The sequence below is a fragment of the Pyrenophora tritici-repentis genome, chromosome 10 (assembly GCF_003171515.1).
Source record: "Pyrenophora tritici-repentis strain M4 chromosome 10, whole genome shotgun sequence".
Classification (NCBI taxonomy): Eukaryota; Fungi; Ascomycota; class Dothideomycetes; order Pleosporales; family Pleosporaceae; genus Pyrenophora; species Pyrenophora tritici-repentis.
In genome coordinates, this window is record NC_089399.1 from 1,722,518 (window position 1) to 1,743,115 (window position 20,598).

Sequence of the window (20,598 nt, forward strand, 5' to 3'; positions counted from 1 at the left end):
TTGAAAGGAGCTCATCGAATGCACGGGCACTCTAATGAATATATAGACAATCGCCCTAGCAAGAAAAATTCCTACCCTCATTACACCACCCACTGGCAAGATGCGAGTAGGAATCACGTCATAATCCAGCATGTTTACCCTACCAAATAGACCACTATATGCCTGCGGATGCCTGCGGATGCCACATTGCCGTATAAAAGGGCGACTGTTGGCGAGTAGTCAATTGTGGTGTATGTTGGTAGCTACTACAACATGCGAAGCAGGATTGTTTGCTTTGCGGCCAAGTTAAGGGTGCATGTGCAAGCTTAATCCTGCATCCTTTGCTTGCATTTACTACTCGTTCATAACGTACCGTGATTGCAACGTAAACGCTGTGCATACTGAAGACACACCCCTGTACGTTGTAAGTGTTACGGAACACAATTTATCATGGTGCGCTATTGCGGGAGGAGTACGACTCTACAGCAGCCGCCTCCGCATCAATGTCTGATAGATACCCGCGCCTTAGTACCAAACCGCTAGCCTGTAAATACTGTAGGTTCAATATCGCTACAGCGGTATACTTGGAGAAATCTCACACCAAGCCCGTGGTGATTGAGATGCCGCGTACATAAAGCAGCGATCGCGGGTTACCTAAAAGAATCAAGTGGCCGCCTAGGCTCACAAAAGTGGGCAGCACAGCACTACAGGAACACCATTCTTAAGCTACTACGAAGAACATCTAATTATTGATACAACCCCTTTCCTAGATATTCCTGTTGCCCAACTCTCCACTCATGCTTTTCAATCGTCATGCTCATCACATACTCCTAATTTCACGAATACGCATCAGAACGGCATCCACTATTGTTGGCAAATCTGGCCGTGTATACATTCAGCGTGAGGTGCTCCAGGAGCGCAAAGACCCCAGATTGAACATCTTCAAAGCCGAGTACGTTATACAAACCTCACACTTGGAGTTTCACTTGACAAAAGTCGTTTTAGATCTCATGACCAGTCTTTCGTTTTCAAGCGTGTGCCCAAACTATTCTATGACCTGTCCTTACGCCTTGCAGCCGATTTCCCTAAGTCTCGTCGGCTTCGCATGCATGTTGATTCCAACGAAGACGAGAACGCCCTAATCTATCCATACTACCAACATACCCTGCTTAGACTGCTTCAGGAGGATTCAAAAATCTCTAATGCAGCACGGAAGGAAGTCTTGCGGCAGACAGGAGAGGCTATACGAGAACTACATAGCAAGGACTGGATCCATATCGGTATGATCACCAGCCCACGTTTGATCTTCCGTCACGAACTATTAACTAAAAATATATCTTGGTAGATATCAAGCCCGATAGTATACTAGTCAACTGGACTTGCGACCAAGAGGGTACTAAAGCAATCACCGACGTCGCTTTAGGTGACTTTGACATCGCTGTTAAGTTGGAGACGGGAGCGCTGCTTCAGACTACTCATGCAGTAGGGAACGCTATGTGGCGTAGTCCAGAAGGACAGACCGGGAGAGGTTTGTCCAAGGCATCAGATATCTACTCATTCGGACTGGTCGTAAGTTGTTCCACGCCGTTTCATGGGTATTCGAAGAACTCCACGCTAAGCGTTCGCGCAGTGCATATATACCCTCGGGGCTGGTGAAGTGCTACTCATCAACGACTACCAGGACCTCGTCAAGCTTGGCATAAGCCCAGAGCAAGAGATATTAACGCGACACTTCTTGTACTTTGGGCCAGCGAATAAGGGCCTTCTCAACCAGATCGCTAGCGAGAAATGGACAAAGGCTCTCGGATTAGCATCGAAAATGGCTGAGTTGGCGGTGCAAGACCAGCCAGAAATGAGCTTTGAGGTGTGGGGACAAGAACTGGGTTCTGAGGCATATAATATGATATCTAGAATGACGAAACCTGACCCGACGGCCAGGTCAACAATACACGAGGTTATGGCGCATCCGTGGTGGCAGGAGGCTACTTGACGGATAGATGAGGTGGCGAGGAGGTAGAGAAGCTAGTAGGAGACGTTGCAGATGTTCTCACACTTGGTTTGCTGGTATATAATGTCTCGTTGGACCCATACAAATTGGGGACGCAGTGCGTATGCCAGCTCATCTGCCAGTCGCGACAAGAAAAACCTGGACTGACATTAAAGTGTTCCACCCACGTAGCATAAGCAATCATCAATCGCCTATCCTTAACCAGGGCAGATACCAAACACTCCCACACACCTCACCTCTGCGTTCGCACATACAGTCGCGGCCTACAAACGTTTTATTCCAACACATAATCATCGTCATATGTATTCGAGGAGCCTACAAATACCCCAGCGTCCGCTCAAATCTCCTACATTATCGTCTGACAACCTTCACATCATTTCTACACTAGCGAATCATGTCTGGCGACTCATCACAAGATCTGTGGGATACTGATTATCTGCTTTCCAGTGAGAGTAGAGAAGAGTCGATGGCAGAGTTTCCAACAAACGCTTTGAACCCTGGGCCGTTGGGTGAGGCTGAAGAAGGAGAAGAAGCAGAAAAGGAGAGGGAGGGTTTAGACGGAGGATTCGAGGAACAAGAGGAACAAGAGGAACAAGAGGAACAAGAGGAACAAGAGGAACAAGAGGAACAAGAGGAACAAGCAAGGGAGGAGGGGGATCATCAGAAAAAGCGGAGTATTCTTAAAGGGACGGCGGAAACTAACGGAGTAAGGAAAAAGGTTGTGAAACATGTGCATTGGTGGGATGGGCAGTATGGTTAGATTGTCGTGTATGATATGATGAACAATTGATATACTCAAGTGTACCGAATGCCCAATTCTTCGCTAAACTGTCTTTCTACGACACTAAGAGGTCTCTCATCCTACACTTGCGCTATTCCCCATCTATTGACGACACGAACTTGAATCACCGGAAATACGTCGGCGCAGTAGCTTTAGCAGCCATCCAAGCCTCATCCAACGCCTTGACAACCTCATCTGGCAAAGGTCCCTTCTCAAGATCTGCCAGGTTACCTTCAAGCTGCTTCAAACTGCTAACACCAATAATCACGCCATCGTTCCCGCCCTTGACCCTGGTCTTGAGTTCAGAGTGATGGATGCACCACCGCAAAGCAATTTCTAACAGTGTCAGATTGTGTTTCTGTGCAGCATCTTCGGCAATCTTGAGGGCCTGGAAAGTGGCGTCTTTGAAGTACCGGTCGCGGTACATGCTTCCCACGCGGTCTGCTTTTGTTCCGAAACGGCCCTCATCGGGCTTGATGTCTTTGGACTTGATTTTGCCGGAGAAGAGGCCGCCGGCTAGTGGGTTGTAGATGACGATGTCGATTCCATATTTGCGACAGGCTGGTACTAGTTCTGGTTCAATTGCGCGGGCTGAAGTATGTTAGTGCAAATCAATGTACGGACAGTCAATTTACTCACTAATGGCGTTGTACATGGCCTGGTAGATGGTCGGCTTGACCCATCCTCGCTCCTTGCAAATGTTGTAGACTTCAGCGACCTCCCAAGCCGCAAAGTTGGACAAACCCAAGTTGACAAACTTGCCCTGCTTGTGCAGCTCGTTGACAGCACCAAGAGTCTCCTCAAACGGCACAGAATGATCCGGTGCGTGTAGGTAGAAAATATCTACGCAGTCTGCACCTAGTTCCTGAAGGCTAGTGGTGAAGTGGCTCTTTAGGTTTTCGGGCTTGTGAACACCAGCCTCATACGGGTACACCTTGGTGGCGAGGGTGAGACCACGGTCCTTCCATCCTGCCTGACGCGTCCATGCCTCCTGCTTGCCGCCGACGTACATGCGAGCCGTGTCGACTTCATCATAGCCTTGGGCCTGGAAGTAGTCGAAGTGCTTCGTGAACTCGTCAAATTCTGTTATACGTGCTCCTGTAGTCTCATCGGGGCCTGTTCATCATTAGTAACGGTACTTCGAAAGTGGTAGGCATGGAGGAGGTACCAAAGGTCATCAACCCGAGGATGACTCGATCCTTTGGGTTCTGTGCTAGAAGAGGCATTGTGTGTGTTTGTAGGAATTCCTGCGATTATGAAGCTATGTGTACCGCGTCTGGATATAAAGCATTGCGACTGCCATCGTCGTCGCAAAATGACGACAGTGGGGTGCCCCGCCCGGATATAAAGCTCATTATGTCCGGTATTACCAGTCTAATGCGCTCCTTGCCGCCCGGAAGCTTCGACCTGAAGTGGTCAATATAATGTTCGGATGAATTGAAAGGTATAGCAAGAGCTGCATGGTCGTACGGTACGAGATACTCATAGTTGAAAAGAAGTCATTTGGTCCGAACTAACTCAGCCCGACCCGACTGTCGGATGTGCACCTACTAGCCGTATTACCCGGCAAGGCGCACCGTCTAACAATACGATCATTACTCCCATTGTGGTCTTAAACACCATACTACTATAGCAGAATGAATATCATGTCTTTCTTGTCCAATCAAGCTACTCCCCGCGTTTTGACAGCGATTAGGGTTCCAACTTAGCTAGATCTGGGTCAAAGCTTATGCCAGAATTAGATTGCGCCCGGTGAAGCGTAAGGCTTACAGTCTTACATACTAAAAGCTGGAAAACGAACGGTAGTGGGCATGTATGACGTCGTTTCTGTGAGGCTGTGGGCGATGCGCGCTGGCTCTCTGAAGCATACAAAAGGAAGGCAACACATGTCGCATTTGTAGAGCATTAAAAACAACCAGAATTCATAATCATGACACCTCCAACATACTCACTAAAATCCCTCCTCCTGGCGCTGTCCCTACTCGGAACCTCCACACTTGCCCAAAATGCAACAAATACCACTGGCCCGTCTTGCCGCGTTTACAGTGACAACGACCACCCCGTCAACTCTTCCGGCACGGTAAACATATCCGATATCTACGTATCAGTGACATTTGGTGAATCCAAGGGTTCGACAGAAAAGGGCATGCCATGGCTCTACACCTACATCAGCGCACCCGAGAGCAGTACGAAGCAGATCTGCGCAACCATGTTCAACAGCATCTTCGATAAGAAGCAAGGAGATTCCGCCAACGGATGTGGTGGCGTACTCTCACAAAACTGCATCGATGGGTTGAAACGGCAATTGGCGCTCCCCATGAACACCAACAACAATGGCGAGGTCGAGTGTCCAGGCTTCATGACTTCTGATAGCGCGATCAAAAGCGCGTGTGGTGAGACACCCGTCATCACCAAGAGCACAGTCGTCAGTACAGGTAAGCCATCCCCCTTCTCTTCTATTGCCCGTCCCAGGAGACTAACCCATACACAAAGTCACCGGAGTCAACGCCACAAATACTACTTGCGTCAGTACCTCGCCTCCTCAATACCTCAACTGGAACCTTCCCTCTGACTACCGAACACACGATCTCTTCGGCATCAGTCCCGAGGCAGGGAAATCTGACCATTATGATGAATATGTCATGAGCCCGGTTCCGGTGGTGATTTCGTCTTATGATGGGGAGGTTGTTGATACGCAGGTGGTTTGTGTGGCGCCGAGGGACGTCAGACAGGGGAGTCGGGTGCCGTCTGCTGGGGTGGGTGTAGATTGGAGGAGTACGCGCGGTATGGCTGTGGTGGTGGCGGGTCTGGTGGAAGTGTCTGTTATGCTTTTCTAGCTGTGGTGTTGTGGCTAACAGACGTGTTGTTGGTTTACAGGGAGGTGAACTATTGTTGTATAGTGGTACACGCAGTTATGTTTTGGTATGAACTCCCAGTAAGCTTGTAATTTGAACTCTGTCATGCTTATCCTGTATGCTCTAGACAACGTATTAGGTTACTACGGTGTGATTTCTCGTATGCTCCAGACAGCGTATTATGTTATTGTGATCTGATTGTTAACAGTTCTTGTATTCACCAACACAGCCTTTGTTGTGATATTCTCAACACTGGGACTGGGAGACTGGCCAAATGACACTGTCCAAGGCGACAGGCTAGTCGAGGCTTTATTACCAAACCAATCTGTTGCCCGCGAGGTGCCTTATCGTCTGTTATCGCAGCTTGATCTTGTTGCAGGCAACGATGGAGTACACAATAGGTAAACACATAACACTATTGTGTCCTAAGTGGGGCTTCCACAAAAAGATCATTTGATCTGGCCTTGCTGATGTGCTTGCTGGAGTGCTTGCTGGAGTGCTTGCTGGGGGTAGCATAGATACGTGTCCGATTAGTCCGAAAATACCAGATCAGATGCCATCAAAGTCCAAATCGTAAGCTGGCGGCTCCTTCACCAAATAGAAGGATTGTCAGACGTGACGTTGTGATGTGGACACCAAGCTCTTTGGAGGAAGGGTTGGAAGCTGACAAACAAGGCAGGAGGGACTCACCATGCTCTGTTAGGGAAGGCGCCATCCGTCAATGCCCGGGCAGGCAGGAGCGAAACTGGACAACAGGTACGAGTGTTAAGTAAGTGAAGTTGCCAGGCTGGTGTCAAGATAGCTGCTAGTTGCAGACAGTACTCGATGTATCTAAACAAACCCTAAAGCGATGCTGACAATGACGACACCTGATGAGTTGGAAGAAAGAAGAAGCGCGCTCGCCGGCTAGTCGGAAAGGCGAGGCCATCGGCAATTTCACGCGTCAGGCCGCAGCTACGGTAATGAGAGAGCGGGCCTCGTACAGGAATCATCGCACCACCACCAAACATGATGGTGCGATTGACGCCGCTGCGTCTCTTGTGCGCCGCTGCTGTCTTTTGTGTCTTCTTCCTGTCGTCTTTTGTTCCGCGCCTGCTGCGTGGTGAGCGCGGCTATGACGTGTTTCCTGAGCGGCCCCCTCCCGCTGTTTCCGCGCCTGTTCCCCCGGTGCGATTTGGCGATGAGTGCTCGCCCTTCAGCGCGGGCGTGCTGGAGGGCGTGACGTTTGTGCTCAAGATTGGTCACGGTGAAGTTGCGACGCAGCTGCCAAACTTTCTGAATCGGCTGGGCCGTTGTAAGCAGGATCTCGTCATCTTCTCGGACCGCAAGGACGAAGTGCACGGCTTCGAGGTTGCCGATGCGCTCGCCCACCTGCGCCCCGAGTACAAGTTCAACAACGCCGACTTTGACATATACGACCGAATACAGGCCCTGAATGCGACGGACCAGGAGAAGACGCCGGATGGATGGCGGCTGGACAAGTACAAGTTTCTGCCCATGATGGAGTGGACTTCGTACATGCGTCCAGAGTCGGAGTGGTACGTCTTCCTCGAGCTGGACACGTACATCAACTACGATAATCTTTACTGCTTCCTTTCCACCTTCTCCCCCAAGACGGCCTACTACTTTGGCTCGCCAGTCTGGCCTGCCAAGAAGCCCACCTTTGCCCACGGCGGCTCCGGCTTCGTCCTCTCACGCGCCGCCCTCGACAAGATAATGGCCCTTGGCCGCATGTTTGGCGAGAACAAGCACTTTCCCGGTACCCACTTCTTCGGCGTCGACGTGGCGAAGCACTGCTGCGGCGACGAGATACTGGCCCAGGTCCTCAAGAAGAGCGGCGTGTCTCTCCGCGGCTACTGGCCCATGTTCAACGGCGAGAAGCCAGATACCATGCGCTTCGACCGGGAACAATGGTGCGAGGCCATCATCACCATGCATCACCTTTCCGAATCCGACTTCACCTCCCTCAGCACCTGGGAGCGAGCCCGTAGACACCCCGAACGCGCCCTCATGTTTGAGGAACTATTCGACATGATCGAACCACAACTACAAGCGAGGAAAGACGACTGGTCAAACATGTCCGACGGTGGTCCCGTGTACAAGAAGAAGAAGAAGCAGAAGAAGCAGAGCCCGACCCATTCCGTGGCAAATTGTGAAAAAGCATGCGAAAAGGATACAAAGTGTGTACAGTTCGAGTACTCGGGCACGGAATGCGCGCTAGGCTATGCCATACGTCTGGGACATGCCCAGGGGCCGCAGGACGGACGGCAATGGACATCGGGTTGGATCATGGATAGGATCAAGGCGTTCAAGCAGGCGAGATCGCCGTGTCAGGGCGCAAGATTTGTGCATTCCAATCCATGAGGATCTACGAGACAATACGGGTAATGATATGATATGTGCGATTTGTACGATATCTCTAATGTTTGTTTGGAGAGCACAAAGCAACGGGCTCACGGCATGGATACGGCGTTTGATACCCCAAGGTGTATTTCTTTTTGGGTTGGTTTAGCCGAGCATCGCGACTCTTGTGCATATTGATGGAATGGAGAGATTAGGCCATTAATGTCCAAGTTGGATAGCTAGCGGTAGTGTACAAGGCTCCGCAACACAGAAGACTATTATATCCCGCGTCTGTCCTGTGGCTCTAGTTCATGCCCTAAAATCCCCATCCACCAAACACTCGAACACCCCTAGCAGCAGCCGTGCCAATCTTAGCCGCCTCCTCATTCCATCTTGCACTTGCATTGTCCCGCGTCTTTGGTCTCTGCTTGTACCCCCCATTCCTATACGTCCCATCGCCCTCGTATTCAAACTCAATCTCCTTGCCGCGTTTTTCAGGCACGTCAAACCGGTCCAGCCAGCGATTCAAATGCGCACGACTGTCCTTGGCACCTGCCGAGTAAGAAAGAATAATTCTCATCTTGCGTTTCGGTCTCGCATCATCATCTGCTTCATTGACCTGAGAGCCGCGCGTGCTTAGCCTCGTAAGCTGTGCCTGGGACAAGCGATTGAGGAATGTGACGACCGGTCCGAAGTTGTGGTTGCGCACTGTAGTCGTGATGACTGGAGCGTGGAACAGGACGGCATCGAGGAACTCTTCTGAAATTTGATTGTTAACTCCTGCGAGCCCGCAGCGTGTGGCGATGTTGCGAGACCCAGGTTTCAGCGTTGATGAGTTGTCTTGGTCTAGAATGTGCTTGTATATTTCATCTCGCAACTCTCGTGGGAGGGCTAGGAACCGCGATAGGGTGTTGGTGTGTTGCCGTGTTGAATTGTCTGTGACGGCCGCATTGACGCTGCCATGGCTGTCAAGAACGATTGAAGGATCCGTTGCAGCATAGACGGATTTAGGCGCACGTCTCTTGCGTGCTGGCGCTGGCGTTGGCGCATGGACTTGCTTGATGGCTGCATAGTTGCGTTTGCGTTTTGAACGTCTGAGGTGTGGTGCTGCTGTGGTACTCATTGTGAAGTCTGCTTTGCTGTCTGACATTTCTAGCCAGCAGTTATCGTGAAGATATACTCGATGCGCGCCAAGTTAGACATGCTGAAGCCTATAGGCAGAAGCCTATAGGCAGCAGCCAGGCAACGATGGTGGTGGTGGTGGTGGTGGCGTGAGACGGCCTGAGTGTTATCTGATCATGCCAACCTTTGATAGCGCTCCATCACTCAAAGAGGATGACCATGTCTCCTGCCAAGGACTCGCGCAAGAATGCACAACATACAACAAGATTTGCTCGTGGTCACACCTAACTACTCATGTCTACGGATCGACCTCGGGACAAGGCAGAGAAGCAAAGAAGATCCCGTTGTCGGGGCCCCCTTTCCCCGCCGCTAGATAAGCGAGTACGTTTGCGACGGCGCCACGACATCTACCTAGGTAGGAATCATGGCGGATCCCCAGTCCCAACAGTGTCATTATACGAACGCGAACCTTCTGTCAGCCACCGCTCCAATTAAAATCTCTTAAACGAGGACTAAAAACGTCGACTTTTACCATTTGCGCCATGACGTTCGCCCGCGTTATGGTTACCGGGATAGAAGCTTCGGGGCCCAGGTACTGTCAGGTAGTGCAGGTACCGTTAAATATAGTACAGTAGTCGCTGTCCATGGCTGACTGAGCGCCCCAAGCGGACTAGACGATGAAGTTTTTCCCGATTTCTGCTTCTTAAGGTTTCCACCTCTATTTAGCGTAGCCAGACATCTAGCTTTTTGCCCCTGGCTACTCCGGCGATTTCTCCCGCCTGTCTGATTGACATTACTATTTAGAAGTCGCCCAAGAAGTCGGGTCTGGGGTCCAACACTCTCTCTTTCTTCAATTCATCTTCTGCAAAGTGTACTTCTCGTCACGGGAAGCATCAAGCATGCGTTCGTTAATACTTCTGTCGCTCTTTGCTGTCCTTCAATTATGTCAGGCCTTTGTCTCGCCGGATATATACTCTCTTGTCGGACCCGCAGGTACCAGTGCGAGCCCGAGCGAAGACAGTTTACCTCCTACTGTACCTTCTCAATCGAGGTTAGAAGACTAATCGCACATCATCATGGTATTATACTAACGGTATTACCAAAGACACGCAGCTGGACCGAACTCGGGCTTGAACATCTTCCTACCAGATTATAAAGCAGACCCCAATTGGTGAACCATGTCCGGAAGCTACGAACAAGCACACCAACTAACATCACCGCAGGCTTCCACTTACGCTCTCTCTCAAGACAGTCGGTTTACAAGTCAAGGTCATCGAATCACTCAACATCTCGTCTCAATGTCGGAATTTGCTTGTCTACACATCTCCGAGCGTGAGCTACAGCCCGAGCTCTGCGGATGTCGCGGCCTTGACCTCCTTTGTTGCCAAAGGCGGTAGGCTGATCTTCATGAACCAAGTCCCTACCGCTCTTCAAGCTCTCGCAGGAGTATCCGCCTCTACTGTAGACGCAAGTGGTGCGAGATCCATTCTGCAGTTGACCAATACCGAGACCCCTGTACAGGCTCTCCGTGGTTTCGATTTTGCAGATTACTACGACATCAACATGCCTTTCTATGAAAACTACACTCAATCCGGTCTTGTCAATGTTGGCTACACGCCTGCCAACGGCTCGCAAACACTTGCCAAATACCAGGTCCGAAACAATGGCGTGGACAGCGCAGACACATCTACGACCAACGCAGCAATTGTCAAGCATCAGCCTTCAGGTGCGAGCGGATACGTGTACAGCTTCGGCATGGACATTGGGTATCTGTTCATTCAAGCTCAGAACGAGGGCGGTGGTTACTCGCCATGGTACGATGGACATTATTACCCCGGGTATGACATCGGGACACGCATCATTAAGAACATCGTCATTACCAGTCCCCATTTCGTAAGCCTATGGACAGTTCCCTACAACAAGGGACTCGCCTTCACTACCACCTGGGACATTGACACCTATGTCTCATACCCGCACGGGCAAGGCATGGCAGCCGCCGCACAGGATAGAGGTGCGGCGGGCAACCTGAACCTTCACACCAAGTACATCACGGATGCTTATGAGAATGCGTACTTCCAGTATGGTGTTCCGTACATCTACCAGATCACCGGATTCCGAAATGGTCCTGACGGGTACCCATTCATCGATTTTGGCAGCCATACTGTCAGCCACTCGCCCAACGCAGCGGAGTTTTCCTATGGCACTCTTAATGAACAATTTGTCAAAGGCACCAACGCAGGCTATGCGCCGTATATTCACCAATGCGGTCCCAACGCTGACGGGACACCCCCCAATGGAGAGACATGCATAAAGGGAGGTACTAGCGGGCTCTCTTTCTACACATCGGCTGCTTCTGCATCTGGAGAGGTCCGCGTGAGTACCTATCTGATTCGATACGTGCTCAAAGACGCTTTCAAGACCAACTATAACATGACTACTTACCGCCCGGGAAACCTTGCGTGGAGCAAGTACCAAGCCTCCCATTGCGTCGCCATGGGAATCATTGGTGGATCTTCGTGCTCAGGCAATTCTCACCTCACTCATCTTCCGTTTCAAGTCACGCATAACCGCGAGTCTTTCCAGGAATTGCCTTATTACGAGTTCCCACTCCAATGGTCGGATGGCGATGGCAACATGAGCAGTGCCGACTTTCCAGGCTCGGACTTTTCGAATCAGATCAAAGATATTAAGAATATGGCACGCTATGGCGGACATTACAACATCTTGATCCATCCTTCAGACGCCGTGTTCGACAAGATTCAGATCCAGCGCGCGCTCCACGATACTGTGCGTCCTTTTGCAGTCTTCTTCAACCAGACAGGAATTGCCAACTGGTGGACCAACCGCGACCGCGCCGTTGTAGACATCACGGCAGCGGACAACTCATCTGTGGCCATGACGGTCCGCTTGGACGGCGCTACCGAAGGGCTCACTCTGCAGGTGCCTCGGACTTATGCCTTCAAATCCGCCACGGGCTCACTCTCAGTCTGTCAGCAGCTTTCCCATGACGAGTCGACGAATGCTGTGGTACTGCGAAACACAGCCAAGGGCGTTTATACGCTTTTCTTCACCGTCGGCTCAACCAATGCATCCGAATCCACGTGCCCCGACTTTACGCCAAAGCCGATCGGAGACACAGAATGCATAGCATGGGACGTCATGATTGACGACTTTCTCGAGCTCTACTTTGGCAGCAAAAACGTCAATTTACTATTGTTGCAGACTGTTGCGACAGGACTTTCGTCAAATAATGTGGACGGCACTTTGCAGCTCACTGCAACTACGAACAGCGGTGTCAACTCGTACTACACGGAGATTTCACGCTTTTGCTTTGACGCTACAATCTACACGCATCTCTACTTTGACATGGTCGCCCCTCCAGGAGTCACCTTCTACGTGCAACTTGTCTCGTACGATTCTGGTTGCAACACTGAAGTGCAGAGTCCCACATACTTGGACGTCACGAGATACGCCGCTGCCGACGGCTTGAACCACACTGTCACTATTCCGTTATCAGACTTCAAGGGGCAGGATATGCTTCATGTTCGCGGTATACGCATCGGCAACATCTCGCCAGCGCAGACACCCATCTACGTTGACAATATCAAGATTCAGAAGCGATGCGTTACTGCCCCGGGAGAAGACCGTACTCCGGGTCTTGCGATTGAGTCATTCCAGAACGTTGATCGGTGGATCACTGGTATCAACAACATGTTTGGTCAGACTGACTTCAACAATTCGATGACGTTTGCAAAACTCTCTGAGCTGGGGAGAATGCAGCTGCTGCCGTCGAGCGCAAACTCGTACTTTTATACCGACACTGCCGTCAATGGAATCAATCTGAACGCTACCGGGTACACCGCAGTCTCTCTCAACGCCCGTGGTCCGTCTGGTGGCTCGTTCGACGTGGTTGTGACCTCTGGTGCTGGTACTGGTACAATATCCACCGTCAACACCGCAACCTATGCCCTATTAAACCAGGACAACTTTGCAAACATCACGATCCCCATGTCGGCATTCACAGGACTCGACACCAACTCCGTCAGCCGCATCACACTACGCAACTTTAAACCCAGCGGTGGTTCTTCTGCCAGCAATTTCACGATGCGATGGATATCTCTTCTGGGTGGGTCAGCCTCTGGCTCTACTGGTTCACGGTGCGCGACTGCCTCTGGCTATGTTGTGCTCGACTTCTGCGATCCGAAAGAGTTCAGGACGCAGACCAACGCCTTGGGTGCTCCCATCTCAGACGACAAGACGATGAAATCCTACCAACAGACTACCAGCGGTGCAGTCGACCTAGTGCCTAAAGATTTGTCTTCTTACTTCTACTCGTTGCTGGCACAGCAATCCGGATGCGTGGCACTGAACAGTTCTTACAACGCGATCAAACTCACAGTCTCAGGCCCACAGGGGGCAACCGCGAACATTGGTTTCAAGTATGGCGGTGAGACCTGCAACATGAATGTAGTCACGTCTTACATCCCAGTCACCTTCAATGCTGCGCCGACACAGCTCACTATTCCCTTCTCTCGCTTCCCCGCTAGCTTCAACCAAGACTTCCTCCAGTCGTTCGTCATGACCAACTTCAATACTCCCGGCGCAATCTATCGTCTCCACTCTCTGGTCTTCACAGGGCCGACCGATAGCCCTGGTTGTGCGCTCTGCTCAGGAACTATCCTGAACACCTGCACGTTTGTGTCCGAAGTCCCACGGACAAACCGACTCATTGGCCCAATGACGGACGAGGGAACTCTTGCCTCATACTCCGTCAGTAGCGATGGATCTCTCGACATGGGAACCAAGAGCGATGCGTACTGGTACTCTCAATTCGGCGCTTCCACATGCTACAATGCAAAGGGGCTGAATGCGACGGGTATTCAACTCTCCCTCGCAGCTCCGGCAGGCACCACATTCCAGGTATCAATGCGCTGGCAGTTGGACGACATGTGCACCATAACGTCGCCTCCATCCTCGGTCCCCATCACTTCCTACGTGACATTCACCGGCGCAACCTCCTACCAAGTCGCGCAAATCCCTTTCTCCGACTTCCCCGGCATCAACTCCAGCCGCCTCGACAGCATCGCCCTCTCCGGCTTTGACCCCGCCAAAGTCGACGTCAAAGTCGGCTGCATCAGCCTGACCTCCATCGCCGCCGCTCCCCCACCCCAAACATGCACCTGTCCCATTACCGCCTGGCTAAACTACTGCACGTCCGGAACCGCCTCCCGCAACGCAAACGGCTACGTCCAAAGCGACGACGGCACTATGGAAACTGCGCCCGTCCTGTCCGACGGCGCGCTCGTCCTACAACCCAGTATCTCAGGCTCGTACTGGTACTCGCTGCAGAACTGCGCCGACCTTTCGAAATCTGAGTTCCTTGTCTTGAACGTCACGGCTAAGACGGGTGCGACGTTCAATGTGCAGTTGCAGAGTGGTGGTACGGCATGTCCCGGCTCTGCGTTGATTCAGAGGCTAAGCGTGCCGAGTACGGCGTATGGCGCTATGAATGGTAGTCCGGTTACGCTGAGGATCCCGCTGAGAGATTACACGGCTATGAATATTAGTACGTTTTCGCTGAGGACGATTGATGCTGTTGCGTTGGAAGGATTCGGCGCGGAGACGAGCGAGTATCGGATTCATTGTGCGTATTTTAGTGGTGGTGGTGGTAGTAGTAGTGGTGGTGCAAGGAATGGTACTGTTGTGTAGGTATTTGGTAGCGGTTTTCTTGGGGTTTTTTTCGAAAATAGGTCATATCATATTTCATACTGTTATTTGACCATACTACTTCAATAATAGCCTTGGTATTTGGGACGACAGATTGACAAGACTAAAATACGGGCTTAGCGGTTTGAAGGTTTATTGGAGAATTGGCGGCGGTCATGCATGATCTCAGTCACCGATCCTACCCGAATCTCGCCTCACTCGTAGTTGCCGTGATGTTCAGCCGAGATGGTCCTGCATGTATCAAATATTGGACTTTGCGCCTGCTTATTCAAATGGTAGGTGGTATTTCGCGACTGTATGATTCACATAATCAATACGATATCCGAACACCCGGCGCGATCATGTGGTGTTCGTTCCTAGGTGTTCCGACATGCGGCTAGTACCGTATGCAGCCCAATATAGTTACCTCCTTGCAGTCTACACCGTCGATCACCTGGGCAGTCTTGAGCAAAAACCTTCGGGCCCACCCTGCAAAGTCACTGTAGTCAATAGATGATACTCTTTTCGTGAACCGATTCTTTGCATACGCAGTGGCTTATGTCCGTCAGCCATGTAAATCGGCAATGTCTTCCTCATGTCTATTCTTAGCTTCATGTGGACGGGAGGTTCCACGTTGGCCATAGAAATTGCTATTGTAAGCTAAGTAGGCTAAGCTTTGAGCGCATCATTGACAGCTTGCGAGTACGAGACGAATGGTTATGCTTGAGGAAAGGATGTGTACAGAGTTTCGGCGTCTTGGAAGCTGACATGACACCAGAACCTTGTTAACGAGTATAAGTTCAAGGCTTCCCTTACGGGAAGATTCACATCAGCAGCAACGCCTTTGTTGCACTTTTCAAGACTTAGTTATGAGCTTTAATACACGTCTGGTAGCGATTCCCGTCACAATTCTCGCCCTAGCGCTTTTGGCCGACTCTGCCTCTGTTGCTATCAGCCGTTCAGGATGGACGGCAACCTCGGACAGTTTCCAAGCTGATTATGAGCCTTCTAAAGCGCTTGATGGGGATGCAGCCACGTTCTGGCAATCCAAGTTTTTTCCAACGCCTGCCGACACTCTACCGCATTGGATTGTTGTGGATATGAAAGAGTCCTATAACATCAACGCCATTAGCCTCCAGCAACGCCCGAGCGACAGCGCCAATGGCAGGATTGGGGGACACAGGATTGAAGTTAGTACCGACAACACAAGCTGGCAAGTCGCAGCTGTCGGCACTTACAACAATGATGCGACAACGAAGACCACTTCTTTCGTTGTGAGACGAGGACGATATGTGAAAATTACAGCTACCTCGGAGGCTCAAAGTGCTGCAAACCAATTCACTACCATTGCTGAGATAAACATCTTCCAGGATACAGAATACACTCCGCCAGCAGCAGGCAAAGGCTCATGGGAGAAGACGGTGGATTTCCCGCTCGTACCAACAGCCGTATCATTGCTCCCCAACGGAAAAGTGCTGATGTGGTCGGCCTTTGCGAAGGATAGCTTTGGCGGATCGAGAGGCTTTACCCAAACAGGAACCTATGACCCTGCTACGGGCGAGTCATCTCAGCTTCAGGTATCCAATACACAGCACGACATGTTCTGCCCAGGCATTTCTCTGGATTTTGACGGCCGTGTAGTCGTCACGGGAGGCAGTAACGCTGCAAAGACCAGCATCTATGACCCTTCTAGCGACACTTGGACAGCGGGAAGCGACATGCGGATTGCTCGGGGATATCAATCTACCACCACATGCTCCGACGGACGTATCTTCAACATCGGTGGCTCATGGAGCGGGAACAGAGGCGGCAAGGATGGGGAGATATACAGCACTACCGAGAATACTTGGGCTCTGCTACAAAACGCTCTTGTCAGCCCTATGCTTACAGCTGATAGTGGAGGCGTATACCGTTCGGATAACCACGGTTGGCTCTTTGGGTAATTTCAACGCCTTTCCCAACCTCTACTTGTTTCCTGACCAACTACAGATGGAAGAACCAGACTGTATTTCAAGCCGGTCCTTCAATTGCCATGAACTGGTACGAAACAGTCGGATCTGGAAGCACCACGGGTGCCGGTAATCGGCTGGATGATGGGCATGCGATGAACGGAAATGCAGTCATGTTCGACGCCACAGCTGGAAAGATACTCACCGCAGGTGGGGCGTCCGACTACGAGAACAGGTATGAATTCCAACCTGCCGATCTTGAGTTGCAACTGTTCTGACGTTGTTTTCTTTCAGTGATGGACGCACAAATGCCTACGTTATCACGATTGGTGCGCCGAAGACAAACCCAACTGTCACTAAAACCGAGTCCATGGCATATGGGCGAGGCTTTGCGAATAGTGTTGTGCTACCCGACGGGACAGTCTTCGTCACTGGTGGGCAATCACGACTCCGGCCCTTCATCGACGACACGGCACAACTCACTCCGGAGCTATGGGATCCCACTACCGGGAAGTGGACGCAACTCAACCCTATGCGAATTCCGAGGACATACCACTCAGTAGCCATCCTCATGCCGGATGCTACTGTATTCAGCGGCGGCGGTGGCTTGTGCGGTGGTTGCGGTGGTGTATCGGAGAGGAACCACTTCGACGCGGAAATCTTTGTGCCACCCTACCTACTCAACGACGACGGGACACGGCGGACACGTCCTGAAATAAGCACTGTAGCTTCTAGCGTCAGACTGGGCGAAATTCTGAGCATTTCGACGACGGGATCTGTCGCCAAATTCTCGCTTGTCAGATTTGGTACCGCTACCCATACCGTTAATACAGATCAGAGAAGGATCTCATTGGATTCATCAGGAAGTGACACGAGCTATACAGTGACAATTCCTGGCGACCCGGGAGTCGCACTTCCAGGTTACTGGCTGCTGTTCGCGATCGACTCTGCTGGTACACCTAGTATAGGCAAGACGATCAAGGTAGTTCTGTAAATTTGGTTGGAGGATGTCTTAGACATACATAATACGTAATGTGTATTACTTTTCTCTTTCATCCTGGGAGCCTATCTGACTTATGAACTCTATACGTTCTCAGAGACTTTAATATATGTCTGGTTCATGTTTGCGATCATAACCTCTTCGATTTTGCACTGATTCACAAGCATTTTGATTTATTTCACCAGGATGCTCATGTCTGGTCATGTTTCAACGGGATGAACAAGTTGATTGTTTCGCTTCATTATGAATACACATTAAGAAAGGAACCGAAAGAAAATAGTCTCACAAGTTAGCCGTCTTACCCGAGCGTGCAACCTCAAGTCCATCTTCCGCAATGTCAAGAGGGATGCTTAGCATCGTTTCCTATCCGCAGCTTTCTCCAGTTCTTACTGCCGTGCAGCTCTCATTGCTTGTTAGCGTTGATAATTCCAGCGGCAATCTTCTCTGCAAGCGCATCTAAACAAAGATTAGCAAACATCCATACAGAGACGCGTAAGCTTCTCATCGAAAAACTTACAAATTGTGCTAGTAGGGTGACCCGGCGGCAAGATTGGCAACGCACTCGCATCCACAACCCTCAAGCCCTGGACCCCATAAACCCTCGCCTGGGGATCGACCACTGCCATGCTGTCCTCTTTCTTGCCCATCTTACACGTGCAAGACGCATGCCAGATGGTCATCAGACTGTCTCTCACTACGGCCAAGATCTCCTCATCGCTATCTTTTTCCTTGCCGGGCCAGTATTCGTCGCCGATGACGACTTGCTGCATGGTCTCCGAGGCCCAGATCTGGCGCATGCGGCGGTAGAGGGCAATGGCGAGTTCTTGGTCGGCGCGCGAGGTGAGCCAGTTCGGGTTGATCAGAGGCGCGCTGGTCATGGAGGCCGATTGCAGGGTTACGTTGCCCCGGGAGGTGGGGGCCACGATGCCGCCGAGGATTGTGGCGTACTGCTTGCCATCAAGGGGTTGTTGGAGGGCGGGGAGGGAAAAGTCGCCGATGTAGCCGTTTCCGCTGATGAGCTATCGAGGGGTTAGCGGCTAGTATTCGCCCATTGTTATCATCGTTACCATCAAGGATGGTGAGAACTTACCTCAGCTTCTGGCCAATCGTCGGTGAATTGGTTCAAGGCTTCGACGGTGGATTGAGAGAAGTTCTTGCGGAATTCTTCGGGCAGCTTTTCCCAGCCGAGGAATTCGACGACGTTGGATGAAAGAATGCCTTGGCCTTTCGTAATGTAGTCAGTCAGAGCATCGGCCAGCGCGACGGGGTTGTGAAGCGTGTTGTCGAGCGTGTTGAAGTTGACTTCGTAGGCTGGCCCGAACATAATGTGATCCCACATGTTCTGGCCGACGCCAGGGCGATCGGCAACCACGTCGATGTTGAACTTTTGCAACGTCTCCCTAGGACCAACACCCGATACCATGAGTAGCTGGGGGCTGTGAAAGGCGCCAGCCGAGACAATGACTTCCTTCGCGGCGTGAATGTCGTAGGTTATGCCTGCTGACTGAACTCTGACACCGGTCGATGTCTTGTTGCCATTGAATAGGATCTTTTGGGCTTGGGTGTTTGCGTACACGGCAAGCTTCTCGTTGTCGAGCGCTGTCCGGATGTATTCGTCCGATGCACTGCGTGTCTGATCCTTAGCGCGGATGAAGGTTTGGGTGTAGTGCGTTCCCATCAGTTTACCACTGTCGAATTGGCTTGTCTTCTTCAAGCCAAGGGCTAGAAGGGCCTTCTCCATCCACGTCGAGAAGGGGGAAACATAATTCGAATACCCGATCTGGATAGGTCCTCCTGGGCTCTCAAAGGCGCTCTTTTCGTACTGGGTAGTGACATTGTCGCCGCGTATGGCATTGTTCGGTTCGGTGAAGCTGACTGCCTTCTTGAAGTAAGGTTCGAAGTTGGCGAACGTGTAACTGTCGTCGCCTACAGCGTCGGCCCAGGTTTGGTATGACCCTTCAGTACCTCTGGAGAAAAGATCAGTGGATGGTCTTTGTTGGCAAAGACAACTCTGCTTACCTGTGGTGGATTAAGAAGTTGAGCGCGGAACTGCATAAATCATTACGTTAGTGGAGTCTTCTGAAGGTCCCGACCAAGCGTATTCTTACGATCCACCCAGGCATTTTCCCTGGGTATAATGCACTCGTCTATTATCCGCGCCTGCTTGAGGTTCCGTCATCAACACCCAATCAACGATGGGATCAGAGTCCAGAGGATTGGCTCCAATCCCCACAATTCCACCAGCAGGCGTTGAACCTAGAACAGGCTTTCCAATCTGGTAGTAAAGCCCAGCCTCAATGATCGCAACCGAGTAACCCGCTTCGACAAGGCGCACACCAATCGCATTACCAGCGGTGCCACCACCCACGACAACATAATCATAAGTCTTCTCCACGCCAACAACGCCTTCTACAGAACCAAGTACACCTTGGACTAGCCCCTTACCGCTCAGTATTGAACTCAGCGATTCGAGAAAAGGGTTGACGAGGGAGTCTAGTATTGGGGCGGCATGAGTCTGGGGGAGGCTTAATGAAGCTGTCAAAAGTACAGTAACGAGCGGATGCTTTTGAAGATGCATGGTGATAACGAATGACACAGAACAGAATAAACGAGTGTGTTTAGCAAAAGGGTATCGCGCGATGAATTATTACCAAGGAAGACCTGAGGGTATAAGAGAGAGTATCGCAACAGATACGGACGTACGCACGGCTCGGCCTTGTTGCGGATTTATTCGTTCTGCTTTCGTCGCCAGCCGAAATGGATCCCTGACATGACGAAATAGATCAGCACTCTAGCTGGTCAAACCCCTGACCGGGCCGAATAAGTACCCCATCTTTTTTGCCGGCACTTTGATT

The 20,598-nt window shown here is 51.2% G+C and overlaps 7 protein-coding genes across 7 annotated transcripts; 4 read left to right on the forward strand and 3 right to left on the reverse strand.

The window, feature by feature from the left end:
* Window positions 1-776: 776 nt before the first annotated feature.
* PtrM4_044980 (SPS1, Serine-threonine protein kinase) lies at window positions 777-1,969 on the forward strand (the record flags this gene model as incomplete). Its single annotated transcript, XM_001937229.2, has 4 exons — window positions 777-931; window positions 985-1,259; window positions 1,325-1,548; window positions 1,610-1,969. The coding sequence occupies 4 exons, from the start codon at window positions 777-779 to the stop codon at window positions 1,967-1,969; spliced, it is 1,014 nt and encodes a 337-aa protein (XP_001937264.1).
* Window positions 1,970-2,892: 923 nt separating this feature from the next.
* PtrM4_044990 (Tas, oxidoreductase (related to aryl-alcohol dehydrogenase)) lies at window positions 2,893-3,994 on the reverse strand (the record flags this gene model as incomplete). Its single annotated transcript, XM_001937231.1, has 3 exons — window positions 2,893-3,359; window positions 3,408-3,884; window positions 3,937-3,994. The coding sequence occupies 3 exons, from the start codon at window positions 3,992-3,994 to the stop codon at window positions 2,893-2,895; spliced, it is 1,002 nt and encodes a 333-aa protein (XP_001937266.1).
* Window positions 3,995-4,698: 704 nt separating this feature from the next.
* On the forward strand, window positions 4,699-5,605 carry PtrM4_045000 (uncharacterized protein; the record flags this gene model as incomplete). The annotated part of the gene is made up of 2 exons (XM_001937232.1): window positions 4,699-5,203; window positions 5,262-5,605. The coding sequence occupies 2 exons, from the start codon at window positions 4,699-4,701 to the stop codon at window positions 5,603-5,605; spliced, it is 849 nt and encodes a 282-aa protein (XP_001937267.1).
* Window positions 5,606-6,631: 1,026 nt separating this feature from the next.
* PtrM4_045010 (Fringe multi-domain protein) lies at window positions 6,632-7,987 on the forward strand (the record flags this gene model as incomplete). The annotated part of the gene is made up of 2 exons (XM_066104550.1): window positions 6,632-7,717; window positions 7,814-7,987. 2 exons carry the CDS (start codon window positions 6,632-6,634, stop codon window positions 7,985-7,987), a joined length of 1,260 nt encoding a protein of 419 aa, XP_065959114.1.
* Window positions 7,988-8,282: 295 nt separating this feature from the next.
* Window positions 8,283-9,089, reverse strand: PtrM4_045020 (uncharacterized protein; the record flags this gene model as incomplete). The annotated part of the gene is made up of 1 exon (XM_001937234.2): window positions 8,283-9,089. The coding sequence occupies one exon, from the start codon at window positions 9,087-9,089 to the stop codon at window positions 8,283-8,285; it is 807 nt and encodes a 268-aa protein (XP_001937269.1).
* Window positions 9,090-9,987: 898 nt separating this feature from the next.
* On the forward strand, window positions 9,988-17,737 carry PtrM4_045030 (DUF1929 multi-domain protein; the record flags this gene model as incomplete). Its single annotated transcript, XM_066104551.1, has 6 exons — window positions 9,988-10,139; window positions 10,194-10,259; window positions 10,312-14,654; window positions 15,689-16,733; window positions 16,784-16,978; window positions 17,038-17,737. The coding sequence occupies 6 exons, from the start codon at window positions 9,988-9,990 to the stop codon at window positions 17,735-17,737; spliced, it is 6,501 nt and encodes a 2,166-aa protein (XP_065959115.1).
* A 409-nt stretch (window positions 17,738-18,146) lies between these two features.
* Window positions 18,147-20,321, reverse strand: PtrM4_045040 (BetA, Choline dehydrogenase and related flavoprotein; the record flags this gene model as incomplete). Its single annotated transcript, XM_066104552.1, has 5 exons — window positions 18,147-18,199; window positions 18,261-18,762; window positions 18,834-19,710; window positions 19,763-19,792; window positions 19,852-20,321. The coding sequence occupies 5 exons, from the start codon at window positions 20,319-20,321 to the stop codon at window positions 18,147-18,149; spliced, it is 1,932 nt and encodes a 643-aa protein (XP_065959116.1).
* Window positions 20,322-20,598: the final 277 nt, after the last annotated feature.